The sequence below is a fragment of the Daktulosphaira vitifoliae genome, unplaced genomic scaffold (assembly GCF_025091365.1).
Source record: "Daktulosphaira vitifoliae isolate Bord-2020 unplaced genomic scaffold, ASM2509136v1 Scaffold_1, whole genome shotgun sequence".
Classification (NCBI taxonomy): Eukaryota; Metazoa; Arthropoda; class Insecta; order Hemiptera; family Phylloxeridae; genus Daktulosphaira; species Daktulosphaira vitifoliae.
The window spans coordinates 617,899-631,123 of NW_026099572.1; the positions used below are offsets into that span (position 1 = coordinate 617,899).

The following is a 13,225-nucleotide window of genomic DNA, read 5'->3' on the forward strand; positions in this document are numbered from 1 at the left end:
TTTTTGTGTGAACATTTTCGATTTTGTATTTTACATTTTTAACTTTATTATGCTATAACTTTTTGAAAAATGTATGGATCATTATAATTTATTTATGAGAAGTAGTATTTATATAGATCTTTCATTCGACATACTGTTTTTTTAAATCGGACCATTTCCCTTAATACAAGGGGGATTTAAAACATAAAAATGCATATAGAAAGTAGAACTTTTTCAACTTAACTTTTGAAAGTGTTCCGGAAGGTCTGACACTTTTATATATATCTTAAATTAAAGCTAATGTAATATACTTTATAATGGTAAAAAAAAATTTCGGACTTTATTTTATCTTCATGGTGAAAACAGACATTANTTTCGGACTTTATTTTATCTTCATGGTGAAAACAGACATCAAAGTTTATAAAAAAAATACAATTTTTGTAAAAAAATTCTTTTTTATATTTTTAACTTTATAATGCTATAACTTTTTTAAAGATGTATGGATCAATATAATTTTTTTTTTATAAATGTATAATGTCTTTACCTATCATTTGGTATATATTTTTTTTATATCTGACCCTTTACCTGCCCACAGGGGGGGATTTAAAATGGCAACTTTTTCACAAAAAATTAACTTTTTCAACTTAACTTTTGAAAATGTTCCGGAAGGTCTGACACTTTTATATATATCTTAAATTAAAGCTAATGTAATATACTTTATTATGGAAAAAAAAAATTTCGGACTTTATTTTATCTTCATGGTGAAAACAGACATCAAAGTTTATAAAAAAAATACGATTTTTGTAAAAAAATTCTTTTTTATATTTTTAACTTTATAATGCTATAACTTTTTGAAAGATGTATGGATCAATATAATTTTTTTTTTATAGATGCATGATGTCTTTACCTATCATTTGGTATATATTTTTTTTATATCTGACCCTTTACCTGCCCACAGGGGGGGATTTAAAATGACAACTTTTTCACAAAAAATTTACTTTTTCAACTTAAATTTTGAAAGTGTTCCGGAAAGTCTGACACTTTTATATATATCTTAAATTAAAGCTAATGTAATTTACTTTATTATGCGAAAAAAAAATTTCGGACTTTATTTTATCTTCACGGTGAAAATGGCTACCGAATGCTATTATTGTGTGAAAATTCTCGATTTTATTTTTTACATTTTTAACTTTATAATGCTATGACATATTGAAAAGTGTATGGATCAACATTATTTTTTTATGAGAAATAATATTTTTTAATAATCCCTTTTTCATTCGACATACTTTATCTTAATTAGGATATTAATAATGAACTAGCAGATCATGTAGCTTTTGGAATAATCCACCAATTTTTTAAAATTAAACACTATCTAAAGATTTGCATCGAAGCGTTTTTTTTTTATAGTGATTTTAATCACTGTCAGATATCATTATACTTGATCCATCTATACCACGTCACCACTGTGCCGCGACCCCCCTGTGCTGGGTTTTTAATTTTAGCGTCACTGGATAGTAATAAAATTTAATTTTTAGTAGCCTCATGACATTTGTATAAAAATACAATGTTTTTATTGAAATACAATATACTGAGTAGTTAACGAATTTAAATTAACATATTGAAATAAAAATAAAATGCCAATTTATTTAATAATTTTTACAAAAAATGAAAGTAAGTTCAAATAATGATTTTAATTAAAAATACAATAAATTAAATCTAGATAAAAATAATTCACTTATAAATACTTTGGTTCAACAAATAATTTTTTCTATCAGAACAAAATACATAAATATACATGAATTAAATATAGTCATTTAATATCTATTGTTTTAAATAACAAATAGGCATTTACATTATAATATAGTATATTAAAAAAATGGAAATGTTTTAATAAAAAAAAATTTAATACTCATTGCATGAGCTGAAAAATGAATTACGTAGTTGACTTTTCTTTATTAAATACACTATCCCAAAGGGAATACCATGCATTTTGAACATTTTTCAGATAAAGCTGAACTGTAGGGTTAGCTTTCACCCACTGATATGATTTTATTGATGCTTGAATACTTTTTTGTACAGCTACATCAAAGTGAGAACCAGCTTGTTGTAAGTAATAATTTACCTTCGAAGCTACTTGTGGATCCAAATTTGAAGTAACAGAATCCCAGAAAGGAACTATTTTAGCTTTAATATTACCATAAAGTTTCTTGTCGTAGTATGACAAGGTATAAAGAGTTAAACCACTCAATACAAAAAGAAGAAGCGTGTAAGAAATAAGTGAACAAACAAATCCAAATGCTAGAAATAAAAGTAAATTCATATTTATTTTTGATGAATCTTTATAAAAATTTGTTAAATTGTCTAAAGCATTTATAAGCTATCTTACATTTTGTAAATCAATTTGTTTGTTGTATACAAATTAATTGATTAATTTCACACAATATCTTTAAAAGAATATAACTCACTACAATTTTTTTTTTTTTAATTAATTAATAGTATATTGTTAAATAATTTTCAAAAAAAATATTTGTTCTATTCCCATGTCTCACCTCTTTAAAATAGTATTAACTTAAGTTTTTTTAATGGAAACATATATATTTAAAAGATTATTAAAAATTATGTAACTAGGAAAATAACTAGTTCTAATAAATTTTGAATGGCTATTTGATGAGGATGGCTTATGTGAGCACAGATGATGTGGAAGAATGTGTCAAGTGTCTTCTTCTTCTTCATCGCCTTAATCCCAACTACTTAGGGTCGACCACCTTTAGCCTAAACTTCCACTTGACATGATCTCCCACATCCTCTACGCTCACATCAGCTGTCCTCAAATTGCATTCAATAACATCTCTCCATCTCTTTTTGGTTTCCTCTACCTCTTCTTCCTTCAACATTAATTTCTACAGCTGTTCTTGCAGCTTCCATTTCTTCTCTCCTCATAACATGACCAAACCATCTAAATCTATTTTCTCTCATCTTATCCTCGATTGACGCTACACCTATACTCCCTCTTATATGCTCATTCCTTATTCTATCTTTTCTAGTCACTCCACTCATCCATCCAAGCATTTTCATCTCTGCTACACTCATTCTCTGCTCTACTTTCTTATCAACCGCCCAACACTCTGAACCAAACATCATAGCTGGCCTCACTACAGTCTTGTAGAATTTACCTTTCAGCTTCATTGGAATTCTTTTATCGTATAAGACGCCAGACGCTTCTCTCTACTTCAATCACCCGCACTTAATTCTGTGTCTTACATGCTCGTCAATACTTCCCTTTTTTGCACAACTGACCATAATTACTTAAAACTCTCTACCTATCTAATCACGTCCTTGCCTATTGTCACTGACCTCCTCATTTAACATACCTCGTGTTCTCCTTTGTCAAACTCGTACTCTATATACTCTGTCCTACTTCTACTTATTCTTAAACCCTTTTCTTTAAAAACTGATCTCCACACCTCTAACCTTTGATTAATATTCTCCCTATTTTCTTCTATTTACACAATATCGTCAGCAAACAACATGCACTACGGCACTTCTCCTTGTATTTCTCTAGTAATTTCATCCATCACTATAGGGAATAAGTAAGAGCTTAAAGCAGAACCTTGGTGCACTCCTAATCTTACCCAAAACCCTTCTATTACTCCTCCCACACTTTTTACCCTGGTACAAGTGCCATCATACACATCTTCTATTATATTAATGTACCTTTTCGGAACTCCTTTTCTCATTAATGCTCACTTTAAAACCTCTCTTGGTACTTTGTCATACGCTTTCTCCAAATCTATAAATACTATACACAGCTATTTCTACTTTTCCCTAAAATTTTCTATTAGTTGCCTCACACAAAATACTGGCTCCATTGTTGACTTACCAGTTATAAAACCAAACTGGTTTTTATATACCGCTGTCTCATTTCTTATTCTCTTATCTATTACCTTTTTCCAAATTTTCATTCTATGACTCATAAGCTTTATGCCTCTATAATTTTTACATTCCTGTATGTCATCTTTACCTTTAAATATCGGCACCACAATACTATTCCTCCATTCATTTGGAATTTTCCCTCTTAATAAGATTTCATTTAAAAGTTCCTTTAACCACCTTATGCCAACACAGCCTAATAGTTTCCATACTTTTACTGACACTTCATCTAGTCCTACTGCTTTATTCTTTTTCATTAATGCCACAGCCTTCCATACCTCTTTCTCACGTCTTAAATCTACCAGTCCCTCATTCCACGAGATATCCTCTAATGTCTCTTTTGGGTAATCCTCATTCAGTAATTTTTCAAAATACTCTTTCCACATTTTTTTCACATCATCACTTGAGAGTACCTTATTATCAACACTTTTTAAACACCTTATATAATGATAATCTTTATACCTTTTCTCTCTTACCTTTGAAAGTCTATAGATTTCTTTCTTGCCTTCCTTTGTTCCTAGCCTATTATACAACTCATCATACCTCTTAAACTTCTTCTTACTTACTGCATACTTGGCTTCTTTACACAAGTGTTTATACTCCATCCAGTTTTCTCTCATTTTGCTCTTCTGCCATACTTTGTATTGCTTTTTCTTACTTTCTATGATTTTTTTGAACGTCCTAATCCCACCACCAAGTTTCCTTGTTTCCTGTCATTTTACTCCTACTCTCACCAACAATCTCTTTTGCAGTATTCTTTACACAACTAGCAAATTTATTTCACATATCATTTATGTCTCCCTCGACATTCCACATCGTCCTCTCTTTTACCATCTTTACAAACTCTTTTTAATTTTCCCCTTTCAATTTTCAATACCGGATCTTCGATTTTTCCCACGTGTTTCTTCTATTTTTGTTTATTCTCTTTCTGGTACATCCATGCATAATTCAAAATTACTGGTTCAAAAGTTACAATCGATCAGTCAATTTCTAATTGGATTATTATTATATAAACTAGTTAAATATGAATTTCGAATTTAAAAAAATTAAGTTTGTATTACCTTTTGAAACAAAACCTGTTTTCTTTTTTGGCTTATATTTGCTTTTTGATTTATCATTTTGGACACCATTATGATGTGCTTTACCTTTTTTATCCTTTTTTTTAGTTTGTTTATCCTCTGTAATATTAATTTAAAATTTTTATGATTTCAATTAGAGATCAAAATTACCGAAAAATTCCAGAAATTTTTGAGAAAAGAAAACAATTTTTACCTGGCATCTAAGAAAAATTGGAAATTTATAAAAAATTGAAATGAATGTTTCAAAAACTGATAGCATAAATAAATACTGTTCTTCTAGGTTGGTTAGTGTAAAATAACCTTTTATTTTACATGATTACTAATATTATCATTGAGTATACTATACTCAATTATATAAAACTATCTATTAAATATACTATCTATACACAATGATAATATGAAAAAAGTTTAATAATTGATACCATAATACCTATAATGATCCTATTTGGGTTGTTTTATAAAAATTGAAGACCCAAAAAAGTTAAATGTAAATTTTGTTCGTCTATATTTGCATTTTCTAATGTAACAAGAATGAAAGAGCACATTGGTTTATTAAGAAGACGTTGTCCTAAAGGTTTACATTTTAAAAATCCTACCTAAATTTAGAAATGACAAAAAAAGCATCTTTATTGATCAGACAATTTCTTCATTGAAGAATGTGTTGATAATTCTACTAGTTCTATTAGCTTGGCACAAGAAGATAAATTAAAAGTAATCTATGATAAATTTGTTCAAAAAATATACTTGATGAAGATGTATTTTGGCCTTATGTTAACAGATTACTAACAATATTGTCTTCTACCTCAACCAGTATTAGAAAATGTGAATCGGAGAGTTCTAATCTTTCTAAAGGCCATGAAATTTGTTTCATTAATTGAGAAAGATGTTAGTGAAGGAATGGTAATTTCCCCTCTCACCACATCTGAAGAAAAAAGGTGTAATCTTTATTAATAAATAGAAAAAAATTTTGCTTATACCTAGTACATAGTTAATGCGATATGAGGACAGCTGATGTGAGCATTGAGGATGTGGGAGATCATGTCAAGTGGAAGTTTAGGATAAGGGTAGCTGACCCCAAGTAGTTGGGATTATAGCGAGGAAAAAGAATGAAAGAAAGACCTAATACATAGTGCTGCTAAATATTAGATCCTAGGTATAAAAGTATTAATTTAAATTCTTCTGAAGTATCTGATGCTATTAAGACTAATTCATGAATTAGCAACTGTTTAAAAATTAATCAGACTAGAATTTTAGCAAATTTAGCACAGTACCGAACAAATACAGGATTTTTTGACGTAAAGTTTAGTAGAATCAGCTGAACACTGTTTTCCTGATATTTGGTGGAAAGGACTAACAACCAATAACCACTATTTCCAGTTGCCTCCAGGTTACTAAGTTTACCAGCATCATGTGGGAGAAATTGGTCTGCTTTTGGCAAAATACACACTAAATCTAGAAATAGACTTAAAGTGAATAGGGTACAGAGACTAGTAGCAATTAGACTAATCTCATCATACTTCAAGAAACTATTCAAGCGAAAAAAAAATAAAAGTCGAACATATTCAAGTTATTGATAATAATATTAAGCAAAATAATATTAGTATTAATTCAGTATCTACTGATTACAGACTCTGGAGATGATTATCAGTTGCAATTGCAGTATTAGCTCAACAATTAAATTTTGTTTTAATAATTCATGTTATTTAAAAAATAGTAGTAATACTAACAAAATATTGTAAGCTAATATTGCAATTACAACTGGAAATAATTAGAATCATAATTTACATTATTTAATTATGTAAAAGTATGTTCCTATTTTTTTTTTTACTTTAATAAAAAAACTGTTTTTATCTGGATTTCAATTTTTTGGAAATTTTGGATCTCTAATTTCAATACAAATACAAAGTTATGAAAATGTAGATATATATTATTTAAAAAAAATTCATTTACCTTGCTTCTTAATATTATCTTTATCGCCTTTAAAATATAAAATTATATTAGCTGCTGCAGCTTGACATTGTGAATTATTTTGAGTTGAACCAACCACATCAACCAATTCAGATTTCAAAGGGTTATTATTAAGATTTAAATATTTCAATGATTTTAATTTGCTAATTCCTTTAGGAAGATCTTTTATCTTATTATTGGCTAATGATAGATGATTAAGTTTTTGCATGGAAGCAATATCAGCAGAAATTGATTTAATTTGATTGTTTGATAAATCAAGTTTTGTAACACTGGCCAAATGTGAGAACAAGTTCTAAAAATAAAATTCTATATTTAGAAAAAAATTAATGTGAAAGTGGCTTAAATATGATAAGGATTAGAATTAGCTGCCTTCAAAATTAAAAAAATTACATTAATTATTATATAAAAATATTTTAAAGTGGGAATATACATGGTTATTTTTTTATCTACCCAATTAATAACTCACAGAATAGAAATATGTAAACATTTTCTTTTTTTGTTTACCTTTTGTTATATATTATTCTTGAATTGTTAACTATGTAATACTTTTTAATTTTATCCCTTGTCTTGAAAGGGTGTCAGATTAATTTTTTTAAATTGGAACACACATTTTGAATTTAATAAAATGTTTTAATTTAATATAAATGGCATTTGAATTTTTAACATAACTTTATTTAGTATATTAGATAAAAGTTTAAAGTCTCAAATTTTTGAGTAAATATACATATATAATATACAATTGATTACAAATACAAGTAGATAATTATTTTTTTATGATGTCCAATTCATGTAGCTATTTGTATTCAATTGTTAATTATGACTAAATAGTTATGCTTATCGTAAGACACATTGTTGTGAATTAATATTTACAAGTACACCAACTGGCAATACAAAAAACATATTTGTCGATAGTCACAATTGACAATAAATGCTCTGTATCTGTGATATCTATATCATAAAAACCAATTAGCTACCTATATTGTAAACCATCCTATATCATACATCCTTATATTAACTTTAATTCAAATTTGAAACTTCAAGTTTTATATCAAATAAACAAATAAAACTATCGTAAAAATTCAAAAGTCATTTACTTACTATGTGTTCCCATATGAAAAAATGAAGTTGACATCCTTATAAAGCATAAAGAATAAACATAAAAAGTATTACATAGCTAATAATTCAAGAATAATATGTAACTAGGTATCCAAAAAAATTAATTTAAAATTTTTTTTTTTTTATGAGTATTGGGTTATGATAAAAATCACCTATATATAGCCTTTACAAAAAAAGAAATCTCTAGTTGCACCTGTAGGGATTAAACATTCCTACGCTATTTAAACTACTAATAAAATAACAAATAATTGATTGACAATTCCTATATGTAATTTCTGTTTTATATAATTTATGCATTAAACATCATTAAAAATATATTTATTATTATTGTTTGAATACATAGAACCGGTATGTAACAGTATGATATACACCAATTCAAGCTGTGCCCTTCTATGTTACAAACTCTGTTTAAAGATAAAAACAGGTTAAGAAAAAAAATGACCTTTAAATTCAATAACCATGCAATTCTTAATTGATATCAATATACTTTACTGATAAAAATAAAATATTCAGTGATAATATTTAAAACAAGTATCTATATTTCAATGTACCTTTTTTGGAAATTTTGATGATTAACCATATTTTTGTGGAAACTTATAATTAATGTTAAATTTTTTTTTAAATTTTTGATAATGTTCTAAAAAACCTACCATCTTCAAACCTAAATAAAAAAATAGTAATACATTGTATTAAATATAATACAATATACTTTAAGATAAAAAAGAAAAACTATCTGATAACTCAATTTCTAGAAGTTATTGTTTATTGAAGCAAATGATCATTTAGTTTTCAGAAAAAATTTCCAACTTTATAACATTTTGTACAATAACGGAATATTTACTTTTTTATCACTTATAAGCAAAAAATAAAAAAGTTTTAATTTAACATTAAGAGGGATAAGAATTGAAAATGCTATTAACATTAGCAATTTTAGTAAATTAATAACACCTAAAAATACAATAATTTTGCTTAGAATATAATTATAGAAATTAACTTGCTACTAGATAAAACTGAACAAATTTTTTTTCCAAAGGGGTAAGCTTTACATTAACAACAAATAGTTCAAATTTATAGCTTACTAAATCTTTCAATTTCAATTTAATAAGCTCTGTATTTGTAAAACCATTGGATATATTTATTTTAAGAATGCTTATACTATTTAATGTAATTCTATTCATATGTTTTTAATTGAAAATTAATAGTAAACCAATCAATAGTTAAAACATTTTTTTTTAAAGTGATTATTTAGAGGTCAACTTACAAATCTTGATATTTGCAACATAAATTAATGAGTGTATATAAATAAGATATTACATAAAAAGTCACAAAATTATGAAAAATAAACTATGTATAAAAAAAAAATACAAAAAAGAAATATCTGTAACATGGAGTAGGTAAAAATGTATAAGACATAAACAAGAATTTTTCATTTAATAATAATAGGTTGATCACCCTTAATAGATATTTAATAGTTTTTGATACATACATCTGTAGATGTTATTTTGTTGTTAGACAAGTCAAGCGATGTGATTTTATATTGTGCCTGAAAATAATAAAACAAAGTTATTACAACTTTAATTTATTCACTCATAAAAACAAAATTTAGACCTAAACCTTATACATTATAAGAGATTTGCATTCCTAACATAAAATTGTTTTATCTAAAATTATTTGTTAAACTTAAGAGAAAACAATTTATGCAATTTATTTTTATTTATTCAAATTTTGTTATCAATATTATTGATTATTATGTTTATAATATTTTGACATCCGCTAATTAACATCATTCATTTAAGGGTTAGTAACATAGAACAATTATGCCCAAAAAAAGTTCCACTTGAGACAATCGCTCATATAACAACATTATCATTACACAATAAGTACCATAAAACCATAATTTAATTTAAATTATGGTTCAATTGTGTTCAAATCAAGGCATAAATTAAATTATTGAAATAAACCCTATTTTTTGAGGTTACAGTCAAAAAGTACAAGATTAAAAAAATTAATTGAATATAATTCCATGATATACTTAATTATTAATCATAATAAAGCAAATTTATTTTACTGTTAGTAGTTTTAAAATCTTAGCAGAATAGCGTAATTACTTATAGGTTAAGATGATAGTCATTAAAAAATTGAAATAAGTAAAATGTTTAACATAATTTATTTAATATTGAGTACACTAGACACTATAGCAAGTCAGAATTTCAATGAAAAAATCAAAAGATAATTTTAAAACGAAAAAATACATACGTATTTAATGTAAATACGTACTGTCGGCCTGGAATCTAAGGACGAAAAAAATTTTGCTCAAGGATTTCGGAAGCAATTTCCTTAGAGGTCCGCAAGTAAAAAAAAAAAGCACTTCAACATAACGCGGATACAAAATAAGTGAGGTCTCGAGTGCATTCGTGCCCTAACCTCTTGGGTCAAGTCTGAATACGTATACTTACTATTTCTTTAATAGGTATTTCTGTTATATTACAACCGCTTAAATTTAACTTGTTGTTCTTAATTTTATCTTTAATATTTAAAACTGTCATTTTTTATTATGTACGTGTACCACGGGATTACAAAATATAAACTAAATATTAAAAAAAAAACAGTATGGAGTTTAGAGTACGATGCAGATATCCTTAATAGCAGTCAAAATTGAATTGTGGAAGTAACAATCTAATAGTAAATAGTTTGATTTTTCAATACACGTATATCAGTGTTGGATGACACGTGTCAAGATTGCCAACATTGCGATTACATATCAATTTATATTGTATTATAAGCATCATCAGCTACATTTTTCTACAAATAAAAAACGACACCAAGTCCTACAATATTTAAATCAATATAATATAAAATTTCAATAAACATTGAAATAATTTAAGTTGTACTAATTAGTAGCTACTACCAATATTTTCAAGTAACGCATGTCATTGACTTAGTAAACATTTCTGTTATTACTAAGAATATTGACTTTTATTTTATCTATGTACTTTTGAAGTCGTATCTCTCGATAAAGAGGTCAACCAATTTAATTACTCATTTACACTCGCATTTCTGTACCACAGAATCTGAGATACAAAAATGATCTATAACTTATAAATCAAATATTAGGAATAGAAAATGTGTTTTGTTATTTAGATATTTTTATTATTGAGGAAAGTGAGGAAAAGGATAAAAGAATATTGGAAATAATATTAAAAATGACTAAATAATTATAATGTTCAGATTAATATAAATAAGTTTAATTTTTTTGAAAATAGTATAAATTATTTAGGCTATACGTTATCAGAAAATCCTAATTCAATCATAAATCTTCATCCTAAAAACTTATCTAGGGTTATTAAATTATTATGATAGATTCGTACCTAATCTAAGTAGTGAATTGAAAAATTTGTATAATTTAATAAGAATTATAAAAAAACCCAGCACAGGGGGTACGTGGCATAGTTGGATCAAGTATAATGATATCTGATGGTGATTAAAATCACTATCNCAGTGGTTACGTGGCATAGTTGGATCAAGTATAATGATATCTGATGGTGATTAAAATCACTATCATAAAAAACGCTTCGATGCAAATCTTTAGTGTTTAATTTTAAAAATTCGTGGATTATTCCAAAAACTACATGATCTGCTATTTCCTTATTTATATCCTGAATGAAAAAGGGATTATTAAAAATTATTATTTCTCATAAAAAAATTGTGTTGATCCATACAGTTTTCAATAAGTTATAACATTATAAAGTTAAAAATGTAAAATATAATATCGAGAATTTTCACACAAAAATAGCATTCGGTAGCCATTTTCACCACGAAAAAAGTCCAGAAGTTAAATTTTTTTTTCCATAATAAAGTACATTACATTAGCTTCAATTTAAGTTATATATAAAAGTGTCAGACCTTCCGGAACACTTTCAAAAGTTAAGTTGAAAAAGTTCTACTTTATATATGCATTTTTTAGATTTCAAGCCCCCCGTATATAGGGAAATGGTCTGACTTAAAAAAAAATGTCAAATGAAAGATGTGTATAAATACTACTTTTCATAAAAAAATTGTATTGATCCATACATTTTTTAAAAATGTATAGCATTTTAAAGTAAAAAATGTAAAATATAATATCGAGAATTTTCACACAAAAATAGCATTCGGTAGCCATTTTCACCACGAAAAAAGTCCAGAAGTTAAATTTTTTTTTCCATAATAAAGTACATTACATTAGCTTTAATTTAAGATATATATTAAAGTGTCAGACCTTCCGGAATACTTTATTTTTTTTAATTAAGTTGAAACAGTTAATTTTTTGTAAAAAAGTTGTCATTTTAAATCCCCCCCTGTGGGCAGGTAAGGGTTAAATTTATGAAAAAAATATACCAAATGATAGGTAAAGACATCAAGCATCTATAAAATAAAAAAATATATTGATATGTTCATTTTTGAAAAAGTTTTTAGTAAAAAAAATTGAAAAAATTTCGAAAATCAGCGATTTTTATTTTGTAATTTTTTTGGAGGTTTCCCTCATTTACGGGGAACGAGGGAAATTTTTTCAATTTTTGAGGGTAATGTCTTCGACTAGATACAATTTGTGATCTTTTGACGTATCATTGAAAGAAATCGGTTCGGTGAGAGCTGAGAAAAAGTGGTAACAGACAAAAAAAAAAATAAATAAATAAATAAAAAAACACATTATAGTAAAACTAATACCTTCTCATCTTCGCATCGAACCTAAAATTATAAGGTCAGGAAACAGAAAAGCATGGCACATGCTGGTGCATTGTCAAGATTATCTTAATATACCCAAAGTATTACAAGGTAAGATATCTAATTTTCTAGATAGTTTAATTTCGATTCAAATCAAATCTTCTATATTTTGATTAAAATTATTATAAGAAAAGTAGGACCTAAATTCATAAAATATGAATTTACTCAGGTTCCATGCTCATTATATATATTAAAATTCTAAAGTTGTTATGGAACCAACAAAATTTTTTTGTAAGAAAAAGGCTAAAAATATGGCTATTTTGTAATTTTGTAAGAATAAAGGTTATCTTAACAGCATATTAATAAATAGAATATAATTCTTTATCATATCTCAAAAATTGTCAACGTTTTCTATCTTAGTTATAATACTAATAATAATAAATATATTTATT

The 13,225-nt window shown here is 26.4% G+C and overlaps 1 protein-coding gene across 1 annotated transcript; it reads right to left on the reverse strand.

Moving 5' to 3' along the window:
• Nucleotides 1–1,603: 1,603 nt before the first annotated feature.
• Nucleotides 1,604–10,763, reverse strand: LOC126895893 (leucine-rich repeat-containing protein 59). Its single transcript, XM_050668213.1, has 5 exons — nt 10,529–10,763; nt 9,559–9,615; nt 6,939–7,248; nt 4,971–5,087; nt 1,604–2,277 (listed from the first exon to the last, which is right to left on the reverse strand). Exons 1-5 carry the CDS (start codon nt 10,616–10,618, stop codon nt 1,913–1,915), a joined length of 939 nt encoding a protein of 312 aa, XP_050524170.1. The 5' UTR covers nt 10,619–10,763; the 3' UTR covers nt 1,604–1,912.
• Between the last annotated feature and the right edge of the window lie 2,462 nt (nt 10,764–13,225).

Bases quoted from the DNA above. Each gene is read 5' to 3' on its own strand.
- LOC126895893 (XM_050668213.1), bottom strand. From the start codon at position 10,618: ATGACAGTTTTAAATATTAAAGATAAAATTAAGAACAACAAGTTAAAT. The intron at 7,249-9,558 runs GTATGTATCAAA...TTTTATTTTTAG, and splicing joins ACAAAATAACATCTACAGAT to AACTTGTTCTCACATTTGGC. The intron at 2,278-4,970 runs GTAATACAAACT...TTTTATTTCTAG, and splicing joins AACAGGTTTTGTTTCAAAAG to CATTTGGATTTGTTTGTTCA.